Source organism: Zonotrichia leucophrys, chromosome 10, assembly GCF_028769735.1.
Source record: "Zonotrichia leucophrys gambelii isolate GWCS_2022_RI chromosome 10, RI_Zleu_2.0, whole genome shotgun sequence".
Lineage (NCBI taxonomy): Eukaryota > Metazoa > Chordata > Aves > Passeriformes > Passerellidae > Zonotrichia > Zonotrichia leucophrys.
Window position 1 is genome coordinate 3,572,687 of NC_088180.1, and position 17,974 is coordinate 3,590,660.

At 55.0% G+C, this 17,974-nt stretch overlaps 2 protein-coding genes across 3 annotated transcripts; one reads left to right on the forward strand and one right to left on the reverse strand.

Annotated features, from left to right (window-relative positions):
- Positions 1 to 21: 21 nt before the first annotated feature.
- Positions 22 to 14,321, reverse strand: SCAMP2 (secretory carrier membrane protein 2). Its single transcript, XM_064721880.1, has 9 exons — positions 14,172 to 14,321; positions 8,853 to 8,933; positions 7,870 to 7,950; positions 7,013 to 7,130; positions 6,259 to 6,387; positions 5,685 to 5,844; positions 5,104 to 5,205; positions 2,439 to 2,556; positions 22 to 1,426 (listed from the first exon to the last, which is right to left on the reverse strand). The coding sequence occupies exons 1-9, from the start codon at positions 14,226 to 14,228 to the stop codon at positions 1,280 to 1,282; spliced, it is 993 nt and encodes a 330-aa protein (XP_064577950.1). The 5' UTR covers positions 14,229 to 14,321; the 3' UTR covers positions 22 to 1,279.
- MPI (mannose phosphate isomerase) lies at positions 13,424 to 17,820 on the forward strand. 2 transcript variants are annotated; one of them, XM_064721879.1, is made up of 8 exons: positions 13,424 to 13,785; positions 14,757 to 14,884; positions 15,155 to 15,355; positions 15,435 to 15,576; positions 16,153 to 16,335; positions 16,427 to 16,600; positions 16,763 to 16,971; positions 17,291 to 17,820. In XM_064721879.1, the coding sequence occupies exons 3-8, from the start codon at positions 15,161 to 15,163 to the stop codon at positions 17,507 to 17,509; spliced, it is 1,122 nt and encodes a 373-aa protein (XP_064577949.1). In that variant the 5' UTR covers positions 13,424 to 13,785; positions 14,757 to 14,884; positions 15,155 to 15,160; the 3' UTR covers positions 17,510 to 17,820. The 2 variants fall into 2 exon arrangements, with proteins under 2 accessions (XP_064577949.1, XP_064577947.1); XM_064721877.1 differs by lacking the exon at positions 13,424 to 13,785 and adding an exon at positions 14,381 to 14,455.
- Positions 17,821 to 17,974: the final 154 nt, after the last annotated feature.

Consider the following 17,974-nt stretch of genomic DNA (forward strand, 5'->3'; position numbering starts at 1 on the left):
CGCCGCCGCACGGGCACCGTGTCTGGACCACATGAACAAATTTTTATTAATAATTTTTTTAAACATTAAAAGATCAGACGCAGGGGGAAAAAAATCCAGTAATACAGAAGGAAAAGGGTGTAAAAATACCGATTTCTTCATCCCATCGCCCCCGCCGCCCCTCACCGGCACAGGATGGGGGTCTGATACAACCCCAGCCTGGTAAAGGGGCACCGCAAAGCCAAATCTGCATTAAATTCCCTCCCCGCGACACCCAAACCACGGGGCTGAGGGAGGGAGAGGTGGGAACCTGCCCCCATCCGCCCCTCTGCGTCCCAAGGGACATCCCATCTTGGGATGCAGCTGAACACACATGGAAACAGTTCCTTCCCAGCTAAAAAAAAAAATTAAACTGGTCGGGAGGAAGGCAGGGAGGAGCCTTCCCTGGAGAAAGACTCCTTCAGGGTTAGCTGGAGAAGGGCGTCACAGGCACTGTGTGACCCGGCATCCTCAGCTGCCCCCAAACTGGAGCTGGGAGCCAAACCAAAATCCCTGTTACCCTCCCTCTCCTGCTCTCAAGTCACCGAGAAGACTCAGCCTCCACTGATCCCTTCTCCCCCTCTCTGGCACCTGCAGGATCCTCCTGGAAGCAAGGGATGTGCCCTGGGGACATCAGGGGAAATACATCCCCTCCCAAACTCCCCCCTGCTCCCAGATTTTCCTTCTTGGCTCTCAGGAAGCCCAGCAGTTATGAGGTCAAAAATACAGCATTGTGTGAGTGTAATAAACCAAAAGTACAGCTTCTGTTCTTAAAATTAATGACATCAACTACATGCACGTTACAAAACCCTCCCCAAGACAGCAGATAATCAAATTCTTCATAGCAAAGGCCAAGAGAAGAGAGAGTAAAATCAAAAACCTGCTTCCCCTCATCTTCCTGCTACAGACAGAGTGAGGGGGAGGAAGAGACAAACACCTGGAAGGTCCTGGAGAGAGGAATATTTGCCTCAGAGAATGTCTTCCCCCATCTCCCCACACCCTAAAACAAGACAGGGAAAAGGAATCATCATCCAAACCGTAGCTCAGCTGAAGCCCAAAAAAAAAAAAAACCTCTTCTCATCAGGAGTGTCGGCATCACAGAGCTCACATGGTACCCCCAAAAAAAGTGCATTTTCAGAAAAAAAAAAACAAAAATAAAAATAGAAGGTTGGGGAGATGAGGGCAGAGGAAGCGAGAGGGAGGCAGCCCAGGAAGAAGGGCTGGATTTGCTGGGAAGAAGGGCTGGATTTGCTGGGCAGGGTTAGTTTCCTCTGAAAGCACTCTGTGCAGCTGAGGAGGCTGCCCCAGCTGCTGCGTTCTGGAAGCTCCTGTTGGTGAGGATGCCTTGGGAAAACTCCTCCTGGGCCCTCTGGAAGCTGGCTCCTGTGCGCCGATACAGGGAATGCACCTGGGGAAGAGAGGGGAGGGAGAGAGGGATTGAAATCAGCCTGTGGGATTGCTGCACACACCCAGCTTGTCCCAGGCTAAGCAGCTCCCTGGACAGCTGCAGAGCATGGGCTGCAGCCACTGGCTCCATGGCAGATTTCAGGAGAGCTTCATTTGCTGGAAAACGTGGAGCTCTCAGCAAAATTAGTGGTTTCAGACCCCAAAATTCCCCACACTGTGATGGTTCATGCTTAACCCAGTATTTACTGCAGGGCAGGACCTGAAGGTGCCAACAGCATCAGGTATTTCCTTCAAGATAAAGGCAGGGGAAAAGAAGGAAGTACCAACAGAAAGAGGATCAGTCCAGCCTGTCCTTGGCTTCCCCCAAGCTCCATTTCTGTTGTTCCTGCAGAAATCCAGCCCTGCTGTGGGCAGGCAGGAGGAGGGAGGAGGGCTGGGTTTAGAACCAGTGGGAAGGCACTCACTGGGACCCCACCAGGCTTTGAAAAGCCCCACAAGGCTGTGGGAGCAGTGACTGAAAATCCCTGGGTGCTGAACAGCACCACAAACACCTCTGCTCTGCCAGCTCCAGGCATGACAAGGGGAAATGGTTTTGAACTGCCAGAGGGCAGGGTATCAGGAAATAAATCCTTCTCTGTCAGGGTGGGTTGCCCAGAGAAGCTGTGGCTGCCCCAGGATCCCTGGAAATGTTCCAGGCCAGGTTGGACAGGGCTTGGAGCACCCTGGGACAGTGGAAAGCGTCCCTGCCCTTGGCAGGAGGTAAGATGAGCTCTAAGATCCCTTCCCAAATCATTTCATGATTCTATGACTCCCAAGGGGAGGCTACTTCCCACTTCAAGACTGTCCAAAAAATCTGGCATCGCTGCAGGAAGCACAATCAAAACCACTTTAATTAAAACCTCCTGAGCCACCAGTGCCCCCATGCCACCATCATTCCCAGCTGGGTGAAGGGAGGCATCAAATCCAGGAGCCCTGGGGGCAGCCTGAGCTCTGCTGGCCCCCGAGGCACTCACCTGCTTGAGGAGGAAGAGGGAGAGCACGGCGCAGAGCGTGAAGAAGGCTGCCACCACCATCATGATCACCACCACGGCCACGTTGCCGTGCACCTCCGAGAGCGCCGCGATCCAGCCGCTGCCAGGGACAGGAGAGACAGGGGCTGGGCATGGGCAGCGTCCCAGCACAGCTGGAGCACAGCTGGAGCACAGCCCTGCTGCAGGGCAAGGTTACAGGGCAGCACAAAATGGAAACGGGCAGCCTGGAGCTCGTCCAGGCCTTTGTTTTGGGGATAGAGTTTCCATTAGCATTTTTAGAGGAGGATTGTGCTCATTCCACCCACATTCCAGCTCTGTGCCCTCCCCTCAGGCAGCAAAATCAATACCCTTGGCGCCAACAGTGACTTCCATGGGCACCTTCTCAAAATTCAGCCAAGAGGGGTAAAGATAGGCTGGAAGAGCTGAATTGGGAGAGATCAGCTGGCAGGTCTGGAGCCTGGAGCTGTGTCACCCTGACAGGGATGAAAGGGTTGAGAGGAGGAGGAAGAGACAGGAAGGGATGGAGGTGGTGAAACCCTGGCACAGGCTGGGTTCAGCTGCATCCATGTGTGTTCAGCTGGCACAGAGCAGTTGTGGCTGCTCCATCCCTGGAAGTGCCCCAGGCCAAGCTGGATGGGGATTGGAGCTACCTGGGATAGTGGAAGGTGTCCCTGCCCATGGTCCCTTCCAACCCAAAGCATCCTGTGATTCCACCATTCTAATTCACAGACACTGGGAGGTGTTGAAGGAAAAGGGGCAGAGAGAATTCACAGAGTTACCAGCACTTGGCTGTGGCTGAAAATACCAAGACACCTCACTCAGAACACCTTCCTGGGGGCTGGAGAAAGGAACCTTTCCAAGTGCTCCACCAGCACGCCGTGTGCCAGCAGCAGCAGGAGGAGGGATGGGTGCCATGCCATGTGTGGCACCGCTCCTGGCAGCACAGGGAAGCAGAAAGGCACACCGTGCACTGCAGCCAAAAATATCCACGCTGGCTGGCTGGCTGGCAGCAGGGAAGGGAGCAGAGAGCTGCAGGCAGCCTCTCCAGGGCAGACTGAACCCACTCCACATCCCCCGTGACTCGGGCAGGGGGGAGGCAGGGACAGCGCTGCCCACGGGCCCTTCTGCAGGCACAGGGCACAAACAGACAGCAGCTCCTGCCTGGAGCCTGCCCTGGGACAGGCACCACGGGCTGCTGACCTTTCCTGAGCTCCAGAACAGGCTGCTGACCTTCCCTTAGCTCCAGAACAGGCTGCTGACCTTCTCTGAGCTCCCCGACTCCAGAACAGGCTGCTGACCTTCCCTGAGCTTCCTAAATACAGAGTGGGAGCTGCTAATCTCACCCTGAGCTCCAGAACCGGCTGCTAACCTTCCCCTGAGCTCCCTGACTCCACAAGGGACTGTTAACCTTCCCTGAGCTCCCTGACTCCAGAACAGGCTGCTGACCTCACCCTGAGCTCCCTGACTCCAGAATGGGCTGCTAACATTCCCTGAGCTCCAGAATGGGAGCTGCTGACCTTCCCTGAGCTCCAGAATGGACTCCTAACCTTCCCTTAGCTCCAGAACAGGCTGCCGACCTTCCCTGAGCTCCCCGACTCCAGAACAGGCTGCTGACCTTCCCTGAGCTTCCTAAATACAGAATGGGAGCTGCTAACTTTACCCTGAGCTCTAGAACAGGCTGCTGACCTTCCCTGAGCTCCAGAACAGGCTGCTGACCTTCCCTGAGCTCCCTAAATCCAGAATGGGAGCTGCCAACCTTCCCTGAGCTCCCTGACTCCAGAACAGGCTGCTGACCTTCCCTGAGCTCCAGAATGGACTGCTAACCTCACCCTGAGCTCCAGGACAGGCTGCTAACCTCACCCTGACTCCAGAACAGGAGCTGCAGCAGGGGCAGCAAGGTGAGAGGAAAGGCTGTGCTCTCCCTGCAGGGCACAGCTGCTGACATGAGGCTGCTGGAGCTGCTCCAAAAGCCCAGGCTCGCCCTTCTGGACAATGTCACTGAGAAAGGGAGAGGCTAAAAGCCTCTCTGCTTATCTCAGCCCACCAAGCACATGCTCCTGAGGGATCCAGGGAGAGTTTGGGGACAGAGTCGGCTGAGCAGCACCCAGATTTCAGGTCAGAGACCCCTCAGCCCCACACTGCTGTCAGGGAAGGCTCCAGTTTGAACAAGGCAGATCTGGTTCACACCAGAGGAGCAAATATGATCTGTGCTGAGTGAGGGAGAAGAGGCACAAAGGAGTTCTCACAGAATCACACAACAGTTTGGGTCAGAAGGAGCTTCAAAATTCACATTCCACCCCCCTGCCATGGGCAGGGACAATTCCCACTATCCCAGGGTGCTCCAAGTCCCATCCAACCCAGCCTTGGACACTGCCAGGGATGCAGGGGCAGCCACAGCTGCTCTGGGCACCCTGTGAGGGAAGGATTCCTGCCCAATATCCAGTAATTCACATACTCCCCTTCACACACTGGGATTAGGATGGGAAGAGCAGAGCAGGGAGGCAGCTGGGACCTGCCATGAGCTGAGAGAGGAAAACCACAGCAGAAAGAACAGGCAGCTGTCAGAAGCAGGCCCCAAAGCTCCTGCCAGTCACAGCCCTGGTGAGAAAAGGATGTGTGACACGGCAGGCAGCAAAGCCAAGCTTACCTGTCTCCCCAGCCAGGAATCCCAACAGCCTGGATGATGTAGATTGCTATTTGGCAGAAGAAGATGAAAAAGAAGACGAAGAAGCTGAAGGAGCTGTCAGACCTGCAGGAGAGAGGAGTGAAACCTGTGATCCCTGCACAGAGTTCCTGCTCTGAGAGGAGAGGAACAGCTTCAGTGAACTCCTTTCTGCAGGGAAGAGCTGCTGAGGGGAGGAATTTGGGCACCTAAATGTGTCCATCTGCCCAGAGCAAGATGGGGTGAAGGCAGCTCCCTCAACAAACACAGTGTGCTCCACATCAGTGTACCAAACAGTGTCTTAGAAATTATTAAAGTGAATAAAAAATGAATTCAAACTGTCCTCTGTCTGCCCAGGCTTGGATTTCAGGATGAAAAAGGATCACCATAATTAAGTTCTATCAGACAGATCTAATATGTTTAGCAACACAGTGGTTTGGATTTATCTAATGATGCAAAGAGCTGGAAAAATCCTGAGGGCAAAACACGATGGGAACAGATAAACCCAAAGCTCCTCCCACTAAGAGATACATCCCTGTTACAGAAAAAACCAACCCAGCACTTGCCTGAAAGCCTTGTAAATTGGTCGGTACCAACAGAGAAAGGCACAAGGGGTGAATAAAATTAACCACAGGATGGAGAGCCCAAAGTCCACTCCTCTGCTGTTGTCCACTGTGAACCACGCCAGGCAGGCCAGCAGGTTTAGGAGCAGGGTGATGGAATGCACTGTTTGGGGTGGGAGAGAGAGAAAAACAACATCAGCAAGCTCTTGGAAACTCCAAAGCACCCTCAATGTCTCAGTGAACACAGGGAGAGCTGCAGAAATTAAGGTGACTTTGGGCCATCTAATTTCCCTGCCTCCCTTGGAAGGGAAACAGAGCTTGACCTAAGAAGCTCATCTGATCCTGCTGCTCACGGCCAAATCTTAAACAGGTGCTCAAGCCTCCATAAAACAATTAAAATTTTGTCATGAATGAGCTATTCCCAAAGCATAAACTCGAGGTTCTTCACAAGAAAGGAGGGAAACCTGATTTGAGCCTTGCAGACAACACCAACAGCATTTACTGCGTGACAGAGCTCAGCTTTTCACACAGAACCTCCTCCAAAAGAATTCTGACTGCAGGTGAGGCCATTACTTACACATCCACAAGTAATAGAGCATCTTGCATATCCTCTGGTAGTCAGCTGGGATGTCTGCAGAGAAGTCCTGGTAGAAGCAGGGCTTGATGGGACACCTCTTGGGGAGAGGAGGCCAGTTGTTCTGCCTCGCTGTGGGAGGGAGGGAGGGAGGAAGGAGCAGCTCTTCACTTGCTCTTCTCTCATTCAAACACTAATCCCACCCCAGAATTTCCAAGCTGCTGTTCAGCTATTGTTTAATTCATGCATTAAAACCTTGGCAGAGCCCAGGGGTTGGGCAGCACAGCAGGAATGGGATAAACTGCTGGCACAGCAGCTGTGTGCAGGGGTTTTTCCTGGAGGAAAGCAGAATTCCCTGCACTGGCCAAAGGGCCATCACAGCCACCATCACTCAGCCCTGCAAGCCCAGATTCAGCCACTTCAGACCAAAATTAGGGGGAAAATATTGGGTTCCTGTGGTTAAAAGAGCATTGAGGCTGAGGAGAAGAGCTTTGCTGCCCTCAGTGAGAAGCCTCAGCATGGCAGAGTCGTTCACCAGCTCTGACACGGGCACAGATCAGTGCTTGGGAGCTTTTGGGGGTGAAATGCAGCTGCTTGAGGGCAGGGACCCACCAGAGCTGCCCTCCAGCATCCCACCTTCCCATCTTGGAAGCTGTGGGATGCCAGGCATGTCCCAGAAGGGCTGCCACAGGGAATTATCCTGAAATCCTGGCAAACCAAGGGAGCCAGGCTGCCCTGGGCAGGAGTCAGTACTCACGGTCGATGCTGGCTGCGTGGCTCTGCAGCTCCCTTTCCTTCTTCTCCAGCTCTGCTGCCTTCCTCTCTAGCTCTGCCTGCTGCTGGAGCAGCCCTGCCTGTGCTGCTGCAGCCACGGCCTGGGGAGGGCACAAACAGCAGAGAGGTCAGCCCTGCCCTGCCCTGCCCTGTGGTGGCACCTGGGTGCCAGGCTGGGAAGGAAACAGGGCACAGGGTGACATGGAAGCTCAGCCTCAGACACCTTGGGCACAGGGTGACATGGAAGCTCAGCCTCAGACATCTTGATTCTGCCACTGGAGGACAAAATCAAGTTAGGGCTGGCAGGAGGAGCTTATTCACAGCTTCTTCTACCTCACACTTCATCTCACAGCTCTGAGCTCATCACTCCAGAGTGGGGAGCAGGGCTCCTGGGCTTACCAGGACAATTCCCTTCCCAGCTGCCTACCACATGTCTTAAGGATCTCTTCTACCTGTTTTGTATTCTGAGAAATTATTCTTTCTCCCAGTTCTTTGGATGAGGTGGTGCTGGTGGCCGGGTACTTGCATTTATTCTCCTGGCACTGAGCATGTCTGACCAGACACCAGAACTAAGCTAAAAGCATTAGCAGGATTCATTCCAGGATTTCCAGAGGGAAGCCAGAGCCAACAGGACACAAGGCAAAGCAAGCTCTGCCACCAGAGGGACAGGGAACGAGATAGTAGAAGAATCTGCGTATGTATTCCCTACAAAGATCTGCCTTGGAAATACAAGCTGAAAATCCCACCTGCAGCTTCCCAGTGCCCAGCCCAGGGAATGCTGTGCTCCCAGAGGCCCTGGGAGCTGGAGGAGGCTGGGAGGGCAGCAGGGAAGGGCTGTACCTGTGGTGTGGGCTCCACAGATGTCTGCAGCACCGCTGGCTGCGAGGGCTGCGCCGCCGGCGTCGTCCGCACCGCATTCGTCTGGGAGAGATCAGGAAAAACAGGGCAGGAGAAACACAAAGGGCTCTTGGTGAATTGTTTAAAGCAAAAAAAAATCTAACTAATCTCCCCTTCCTGCCCTCCTTCTCCCACCTGGCTCATGGCAGCAGCCAGGGAATAAGGGTGAGGCTCTCCCAGCCATCCCTCAGTGGCCAGTGCAGCTCAGCTCCCAGCCCAGGGAGCAAATAAAGGCTGCAGTGCCCTGCCACAAACCATCTTCCCCTTCACACTTCATGGGGCTTCCCTGGGAGCCAGCAGGCAGCTGGAGAGGAGCTGTTCCATGCCAGTGAGCTGGGAGCTCATTACTGCTCCAGTGCAAGAGCAATTTCCCACTCCTGCACACCATGAGCCACATCCACAGGGAAATCCAGAGTTGTGATGGCCTCAATGAGGGGAGGGAATGATGCATCTGACTCCACTGATATTAGAACGTTAATTAATTACTTTATTATACTATATTATTGTATACATCTAAAACTGAATCTGCCCAGCACTCACTCTGCACACACTGCTTACCTTGCCCTGAATCTCGTGTCTGTCACTCAACAGTCCTGACACACACACACACTCTTGGCCTGACAGGCCAAGGAAACAAAACACCTTCACTGTGGGTAAAAATTCTCTGTGTTGTAATCTACTTTTGCACAAACACAGGCAGAGCAAATGATAGGAATTGTGGTTTTTTTCCTCTGAGGTTCAGAGAATGTGAACCCCAGAAATATTCTTGGGAAGAATTGTGCCTTGCTTTTCTCTGTGAAGAGAAATGCGGGGCTACAGAAATCAGCTGTGAATTCCTCTTTTTTCAAGCTGCACCTATCAAGGGACCTTCTACACCTCTAAAAGCACCACCAGGCACACAGAGCACAAGGACACGTGGCACTTACCCGCTGGGAGCTCTCAGAAAAGGGGTTGAATTCATCCAAGCCACTTTGGCTGGTGTTTGTGAGCTGTGTCACCGAGGGGTCCTGCAGGGAGAGAGCACAAGGAGAAATCAACACTGGATATGGGCAATCACCACTGACAGCACTGAATTGTTCCGTTTGGAAAAGGCCTTCAAGAACATCAAGTCCATCTCATCCATGCTGCCTGCTTTCCATCTGCTTGTTAGCTGGGAATTTGAAGGAGTGAAACACATCCTTGCCACAGGGAGATGGCCCTGGCTGGCGTGGAATTTAAATATCCAAGGAGATGACTACCAGCAAGGCAAGAATTGTCAGCAGAAATAATCTCCTGTTCAGCCAAGAGGGATGTCTGAACAACCACAACACAGGAATACTTTGTGCAGGTTACTTCTGCTAACCTACAATGAGATATTCCTAATTTCCAGGGATTTGGATTCATCCACCCATGGTCAGGATGCTGCTGGGACTCACAAAGCAAGCATGAAGCCACACAAAATGAGATTTTAGACATAGCTGATTCTGGCTGAGAGATGCTGGCAAGCTAAAATGCCACTGATTGCTCTGAATAAGTGAAACACTCAGGAAAAATTGAGCTGGAGGTGTGACACCAATTATTTTAGGAGGTTTTAATGCTGCTGGCATAACAGCTCTCACTTCCACTCACAGCACCTCCCACTCGTCTTTTAAACATCCTCTGATGTTTAAAAACAGGCTCTGTGCACCTCACACACCTCCCTCCCCTCACCTGCAGGGTTTTTACGCAGCTCGTTTTTTATCTCCTCTTTTCCACCTACTCCTCTGCATGCAGAGGTTCCTCTTGGGCAGCCAGGTGCTGCCCTCTGGAGCGCTCCTCTCCCCCTTATCCCAGCAACGAGGCCCTTTTGGAACTCGGAAATCCTCCTGGCCTGGCAACCCCAGAGCTGGGAGTGGCTCAGAAAATTAAAAAGTGGCTTCTGCTCCCTCCCTCAGCACCTCGTGTGTCCAGACCAGCCCTTCTAATTTGGTGCTCCATGGAGGGAGAAGGAACCGAGGCTGCCTCGGGGTGTGTGGGGCTGATGGAGCCGGGGCACGGAGGAAAATCCCTCTGGAGCCATTCCCAGGTGTGAAAAATGCATATTTTATGATTGGTTTTTTGCAAATATTAAAATGAATATTGTATGTGTTATGTTAGAAAGTTATGCTGCATTAATTTTCTTAAGTAGACGTTAAAACAGAAACTATGCTATGCAGGATAATTTTTCTAAAGAAAGGACTCACAGTGAGATAGCAGCCACAGGACACCTAAATCTTTCAGAGAAAGAGAATTTATTGCCATCTTATCAGAAGAAATAAACTTCTTCCTGCCTTGCCCAGCCCTGAGATGCTGTCAGGATTCAGAGGAAGAAGCTGACACTGACCAGACAGAATCCTGTGTTTGAATGGAATTTATGCATCATGTATGAGGTGCATGAATATGCAACAGGCTGTTGTTTTTAAGGGTTAATCCTGTTAATGTGTGTCCTTTTTCAGGCTCATGCTGCCCAGAAAAATGACTGTCCACAACTCTTTGTTTCTACTGTCTCATATCGTCCTAATTCAAATTGTCTAAATTATTATTACTCTTATTATATCGCTATTTTTATAACCATTTTATGACTATGAAACTTTTAACACTTTAAAAAGAAGCGACTGGCGTTTTTCACACGGGGTTCTAGCGCAGCCTGGTGCTGGGCAGGAGCACAGGGAGCAGTTAATGAGTAACAGCAGAGCTCCTGCAGGGCAGGCACTCCCAGCACCAACAGGTCACACTCGTTTGTGAATCACCTCTCATTCCCCAGTGCTGCTGCTCGGGGAAGTTCAGCTCCCCAGCAAGGAAAGGCTGCAACAAGTGGGAAGAAGCAGCAGGGCTGCCAGGCTGGAGATAAAAAGTGCTTTTATTTCACTCCTGACTCCTCTGGAAGCTTCAGCTGTGCAGAGATAAGGGCTGTCAGCACAAGTTTATACTTCCCCTCATGCACGGCAGCGCTGCCCATCAGCACAAACCCTTTAATCCAGACTAAAGTCCAGCAGAAAACAACTGCACAAGGAAGAGAAACTCCCTTCAAGGTGTGGGAAGTGGAATGTGAGAGCTGCATAACCCTCCAGAGAGCCTGGCTGGGCAGGCTGGCAACAAGGAAAAATGCTATGGTACCACTGTAAAACACAAATTTTACTTCCCTTGGCTCATCTGCACCCAAAAAAAAGCTGGAGGCTCTCCAAGGGCAGGGAGAGCACCACCACAGTTTGATTCCCAAGGCAGACAAACTCTCATCTTACTGCACAGCTTTAAAAAAAAAAATCACTTAATTAGGCTGTGAGGCCAAGGCCCAGCAGCTGGGCTGAACTTGCCTGCTATTGTGCAAGTGTGTCTAAAATAGGAACCCAAAGAGCAGAGAATCTGCAACAAAGCTGAAGTGTTTGGACACGTGCCTGGGGAGGGCAGGAAGGAAAGCAGAGGGTAAAGCACGGGCAGCAGCTCCTGTGAGCCTGGAGCAGGCAGTGAGGGATGAGGGAGCACCAGGAATGCAGGGATCAGCCAGGAGCTGCCCACAAACTTCGTGTTTTACAGCTGTTTTCTGCCAGCTAGCAGCAAAAGGCAGCTGAGCCTCTCAGAAGAAGCCTTGGAAAGGATCAGGGGACAGGGATTTCATTCAGAACCTCTTGGAGCCACAATAAGGGTGTCCAGCCACAAAGCTTGTGCTCACAAATCAACAATTGGCTCGACCTGCAGGGTGCCATGGGCAGATCCCATGTGCTGCCCTTCCAACCATCACTTCCTCAAGTGCCAGGGATGTGTGATGCTGTTTTTCATGGCTTCAGATGCCCCCAGCACAGAATAATTCCCCATCTGGACCAAACTGCACTGCCAGGAATATTACAACAATTTTCAAATGCAGCTTTAACGCAAATACAAAGTTGCCGTCGTGCTGCTGAAAGGTTTGGGTACAACAGGTTTGTGCAAGGAATTCTATTTTTTTTCTTTTCTTTCTCTTCCCACTGATTAAAGAAACAAAATGAGAGGCTTCTCTAGATGAGATCAAGGAAAAAGAGCTCAACCTAGAATCACCTGGAACTTAACACAGTTGTCAAAATATCACAGTATTGCCCCAAATATAACCAGTCCTGCAGACTGAGGGTGCTGCCACTGCCTGGGAGATGCACTGAGAGAAATCTTGAGGATTTCGGTTTTGATACCTCTGGAAAGGATGGAACTTTCCAGCTCTGTCTGAAGCTGGAATCAAAGTTTTGGAGGCAGCTGCCACTTGCAGCAGGTTACTAGATAAAGGAAGGAAGTTAATCATCTCTCATTAACTGGTCACAATAAGTAACAGAGCAGCCAGAGATATTTTTAACAGGACCAAAGCAGCTTATTTTACACAAAGCTTGAAGAACATCATGAACAAAGCCTCCTAAAAAGGCAGAAACCTCAGGATTTGAGGAGGATGAAGCACTGAACTGGGAGCTGCAGCAAGGAGGGACAATCCTGGTGCTGTGGCAGGAGAGATCCACGGGCTGGGACACTGTCAGTGCGACACTGTCACCCCAGCACAGAGCCAGCCCCTGGCAGGGAACAGGCTGTCCCACAGGCTGGGATTCCATTTCAAACCTGACCAACGAGGCTCCAGGAAGCAGCAGTCAAAAATTCCTCTCAACCAGCAGCTGGAGACTGGGGAATTTTTCTTGGAAAAATAAAAAAAAAAAAAGGTAAGACAAAAACTTGCAGTCCCAAGAGGAGGGGTACAGAAGCTTCCACAAGGATCAGAGGAGCTGCAAAGAGCTCTCACAGAGGAATCCACAGTGGGACATGTGTCAATCCTTGTTAAGCGAGCCTGACGTGGGAGTTACTGCCTGGAAATCACCTTCAACCTTTTCTTGTTTGATCAGTGAATAAAGACTGAGCACAGCCCTGTTCTGCCAGATACCAGCACAGCTTTAATGTGCACAAAGCAGCTGAAGGGAGATGACAAGAAAGATGGAGACAGACTTTTTACAAGGGCCCAAAGTGACAGGAGAACAGAGAATGGCTTCCAACTGACAGAGATTAGATTGGATATTAGGAAATTCTTCCCTGTGAAGGTGGGGAGGCCCTGGTACAAGGTGCCCAGAGAAGCTTTGGCTATCCCTGGAAATGTTCCAGGTCAGGCTGGACAGGGCTTGGAGCAGCATGGGACAGTGGAAGTGTCCCTGCCCATGGCAGAGGGTGGGACTGGATGAGCTTTAATTTCCCTTCTAACCCAAACCATTCTGTGATTCTAGGAATATTTACTTCCTCAAAGCCAAAGCAACAAATCCCACGTCCATGAACAGCAATATATTCCATCCCCCAAAGTGAACACCAGAGAAACAAGATCATCCCAACTCTTCCCATTCCTGAGAGTCACGGGACCGTGTCAAAATGAAAGTGAGGAAGAAGAGAAAGAATTTTTTTCACTCTGATTCCTCAAAAGACTCAGCTCTATCAACAAACAACTTGTGTTTGGCTCAGCCCTGAGATCCAAGGTCAGGAAAACACCTCTTTCCTGTGCTCACATCCCAGACAAGCAGCGGAGGTGAGGCTGGGCTCCAGAGCCTGACTGTCACACAGAGGCCGTGCCAGGCCAGCTCCCTGCATCAGTGACCCCAATTTCCAGAGGTTAATCCCACAGAGGAGAAACCCAGCGAGCACACACCGAGTCCTCGGTGACCTTAACAGAAATCCTCTGCTTTGAGCCACGAAATCCACAGCGTTGCCACGGGAACTCACTTTAAAGCCGAACCGCCTTAAAAACAAACCCAGAGAGACTCAGAGGACAACCAGCCCGCCGCGCAGCACGGCCGAGAGAGCTCCGGCGATGGATTATTTTGAACAAACCCTCGGAGCAGGCATTCCCAGCTGGGTGGGAGAGCCCCCCTCGAGGTGAGAGCAGCCGGGTGCGGGTACACAGCGGGAGGGACCTGGGGGTCACAGCGCTGCGGAAAGGGTTCCGGACCCCCGGCCGTGGCAGCGCAGGGGAAGGGGCTGCAGAGAGAGGAGGAGATGGGACCGTGACCCGCGGGCACACGGGGACGCAGGGACCGGGAGCGGGACCCGGGCTCGGCTCCAGGCCGCCCTCAGGGCCGGGGGTCGCGGCCGCCTCACGCCCCCCCTGGTCCCGCCCCCTCTCTCTGATTGGTCGAGGCGCGGAGGAGCGGCTCCGCCATTGGCCGGCGGCGCTTCACTCAGTGCCACGTCCCGGCGTGCGGGACACGGGGCCCCGGCCGGGCCGCGCCGCGCCAGGAGAGGCACCCGTAACCCGCGCCCACCTGGAAGGGGTTGATGTCCACCGGGTCGGCGAACGGGTTGGTGTCGAAGCCCGACATGGGCGCGGTCCAGCTCCTGCTCCGCTCCCGCCCGCCGCCGCTCCTGGCGCTTCCGGGGCACCCGCGTGACCGGGAGCCGCGTGACGTCACGGCGGCGCGCACAGCTCGCGCGGGGTTAACCCGGTGGGCGTGGCCGCGTGACGTCGGGCGCGCCGGCGGTGGCGGCGGGGGGGCGGTGAGGGAGGGGGGGCAGGTCCTGCCCGGCAGAGCCATGGCGGAGATCCGCGGTGAGCGGGGCACGGGCACCGGGCACCACCGCCCGCCCGCCCGGGGATGGGCTCCGCGATGCGACACCGGGACCCCCCAGGGCCACGGGGAGCAGGGCCCGTGAGTCGCGCCCCCAGCCCGGGCACCCCCAGATGGCCGTGTGATGGTTGCAGATCGTCCCCACAGAGTGTCCCCTGCCAAGGCCGTGGTGCTCTCCCTCCCTGCCATCCTGTCACCCTGCCCCGCGGGCTCCGTGCGTGTCCGGGAGGATTTCCGGGGCTTCTTTCGGTGCCCCGCTAACACCTGCCTTCCCTCCCGCAGTGTTCCCCCTGTCCTGCGCGGTGCAGAACTATTCCTGGGGGAAGGTGGGCCTGGAGAGCGAGGTGGCCAAGCTGGTGGCCAGCGGTGACCCCCTGGTCCAGATCCAGCCTGACCTGCCCTACGCTGAGGTGAGTGTGTCTCTGTGTCCATTCTGTCCGTGTGTCCGTCCCATCCGCGTGTCCATCCCACCCCGCGGCCGTGGTGGCTCTCTCCATCCTGTGTCCTAGCGGGACACGGTGCTGCCCCTCGGCTGTCCCGTGTCCCCCTGGCTTGGAGGGAAGCCCGGCATGACTCAGCCCCCGAGGGAGCAGCCAGGGATCACCTCCCTGGAAAAGCCCAAGTCATCCGTGCTGCCTGCCCGGCTCGGGGTGCCAGCTGTGTGTGTTGGTGTCTGGCAGCTGTGGATGGGCACACACCCCCGGGGCGATGCCCTCATCCGGGATAACCGCATCCCCCAAAAGACCCTGGGCCAGTGGATCGCCGACAACCCCGCCTGCCTGGGGGCCAAGGTGAAGGACGCCTTCCAGGGACACCTGCCCTTCCTGTTCAAGGTGCTGTCGGTCAACACCGCCCTGTCTGTCCAGGCACACCCCAACAAGGTAGGGAGAGCGTGGTGTGGGCAGCCCAGCTGGGCCCCGTGTCCTGGGGACTCAGGCAGCTCCTGTCCCCTCTCTGCAGGAGCTGGCAGCGAAGCTCCATGCCCAGTTCCCTGAGCACTATCCCGATGCCAACCACAAGCCCGAAATGGCCATCGCCCTCACCCCCTTCGAGGGCATGTGTGGCTTCCGGCCCGTGGAGGAGATTGTCTCCTTCCTCCAGAGTAAGGCTGGAGGAGGGGGCATGGTCAGACCCCAGAGTGGGGATGGTGGCCGTGGGGTGGGGATGGTGGCCATGCTCCCTTTGGGATGGGCTGTGGCATGGGGATGGTGGCACTGCTCCCTTGGGATGGGCTTTGGGATGGGGATGATGGCCATGCTCCCTTGGGATGGGCTTTGGGATGGGGATGGTAGCCATGCTCCCTTAGGATAGGATTTGAGGTGTGGGTGATGGCCCTGCTCCCTTGGGATGGGGTTTGAGGTGGAGATGGTGGCTGTGATCCCGTGGGTTAGAGTTTGGGGTGTGGATGGGGGTTGTACTCCCTTGGGATAGGATTTGGCATGGGGATGGTGGCCATGCTCCCTTGGGTCAGGATTTGGGGTGTGGATGGGGGCTGTGCTCCCTTGGGATGGGGTTTGGGGTGTGGATGGCGGCCCTGCTCCCTTGGGATTGGGTTCAGGGTGCAGGCAGCACTCCCAGGGATGGGATTCGCTGTGGGGACAGTGACAGTGCTCTCCTGGGATGGGGGTGCTGCTGTCCCCTGGCCTGTGGCTGGCTCTGAGCGGCGCTGGCCCCGCAGGTGTCCCCGAGCTGCGGGCCCTGATCGGGGAGGTGGCCGCGGAGCAGCTGGAGCGCAGCGGCAGCGATGACCCGCGCGGGGTCTCGGCCGCGCTGCGCGTGTGCTTCACCCGCCTCATGAAGAGCGAGAAGAAGTTCTTCGTGGACCAGCTGAACATGCTGGTGAAGAGGATCTCCCAGGAAGGTGGGTGCTGGCTGGGACACCCCAAACCACTTCGGGGGGCTGTGTTTGGGGAGAGGCTCTCCCCACACTGGGCCTGGTCTGTCCTGTGCAGTGGCAGAAGGAAAGGACACATCGGGCAGCAACGGGGAGCTGCTGCTGCGGCTGCACTCCCAGTACCCGGGGGACATCGGCTGCTTCACCATTTATTTCCTGAACCTGGTGAGGCTGGAGCCAGGGGAGGCCATGTTCCTGGGAGCCAACGAGCCCCACGCCTACCTGCACGGAGGTGAGCATCGGGGGGCTCTCCTAGCCCGGCATCCTGCAAGGCCTGGCCGTGGGGACGGGAGGAGGGGCTGGGCTGGGCTTGGCTGAGGGCTGGGCTGGGTCGGGCTGGGCTTAGGGCTGGGCTTGGCTGAGGGCTGGGCTGACAGCACTGCCCCATCCCCAGACTGCGTGGAGGTGATGGCGTGCTCGGACAACACGGTGCGCGCCGGGCTCACGCCCAAGTTCATCGATGTGCTCACCTTGTGTGAGATGCTCAACTACACACCAGCACCCAGCAGCTCCAAGATCCTCCCGGCAGCACAGAGCCAGCTCGATCCCCACGTCTACCTCTACGACCCACCCGTGCCAGACTTCACCATCATGAGGATAGAGGTGAGAGGTGACAGCTCCGTGCTGGGGACACCGGGTGGGACACACCAGCACTGGCTGGGGCTCGCTCACCTTTGTTATCAGTGTCTTGGCAGCGTGGGAGTGATTTTGGGCGTAATGGGGTACTGGTCTCTTTATCCCTCCCTGGAGCTTGTTCACCTTCTCCAGCAGCTCTGGGCAGAGGGAGAACCAGGAAGAGGTCCCTGGGCTTGGGCTGCTGCAGGCCCAGCAAAGGGGTGGGAGTGGGGACAACCCCCTTCCAGCTCTGCAGAGAGGATCAGAGCTGAGGGACACCCCAGCACAGTGACATTTCCCTTGGCAGATCCCTGCCTCCATCAAGCTGTACCTCATCTCTGCCATGGACTCTGCCAGCATCCTGCTGGTGATCCAAGGGACAGCCGTGGGCACCTCCACAGCAGCAGCCTCAGAGATGTCCCTGCGCCGTGGCTCCGTGCTCTTCGTGTCGGCCAACGAGAGCATCTCCCTGCACCTCTCCTCACCCGAGGGGATGCTGCTCTTCCGAGCCTGCTGCCTCCTCTGAGCAGCACCTGGGACACTTCCACCACGACACTCCATGTTTGGGTAGCTAGAAACTGCTGTGGGCAAAGTCTTCTCGCTTGAAAGGTCTCCCTCCACCTGTTAAACCCCCAAAGCAGCCCTGAGGTGTAGAAAGAGCGGTTCTGTGGATCAGCTTGGAGGTGGTGCAGACCACAGGCTTTCTGCTGCTGCTGGTGGGCTCTTCCCAAGCCTGGCCAGTGTCCCCCTTCCCTGGCTGTAAAAGGGGGCTGCCTGGGGGATGATGGAGCAGGAGAGCCTCTGCTGCTGTGAATAAAGAAGTGACTTTGTCCCTGGTGAAGGGCAGCGTGGTGCAGGGAGCAGGAGGATGGAGGGGGACAGAGAGGCTGGGAGCAGCTCCAGCATCCCCCCAACACTGGCTGTGATTCCCCCCCTTGCTCTTCAGGCACAGGAAAAGAGTAAAATGTGATGAGAGAACACAGGAGTCCCC

Bases quoted from the DNA above. Each gene is read 5' to 3' on its own strand.
- SCAMP2 (XM_064721880.1), bottom strand. From the start codon at position 14,228: ATGTCGGGCTTCGACACCAACCCGTTCGCCGACCCGGTGGACATCAAC. The intron at 7,131-7,869 runs GTACAGCCCTTC...TGCCCTCCCCAG, and splicing joins CTGTGGAGCCCACACCACAG to GCCGTGGCTGCAGCAGCACA. The intron at 2,557-5,103 runs GTAAGCTTGGCT...TGTCCCTGGCAG, and splicing joins ATTCCTGGCTGGGGAGACAG to CGGCTGGATCGCGGCGCTCT.
- MPI (XM_064721877.1), top strand. The intron at 15,577-16,152 runs GTAAGGCTGGAG...CTGGCCCCGCAG, and splicing joins GATTGTCTCCTTCCTCCAGA to GTGTCCCCGAGCTGCGGGCC. The intron at 16,972-17,290 runs GTGAGAGGTGAC...TTCCCTTGGCAG, and splicing joins TCACCATCATGAGGATAGAG to ATCCCTGCCTCCATCAAGCT.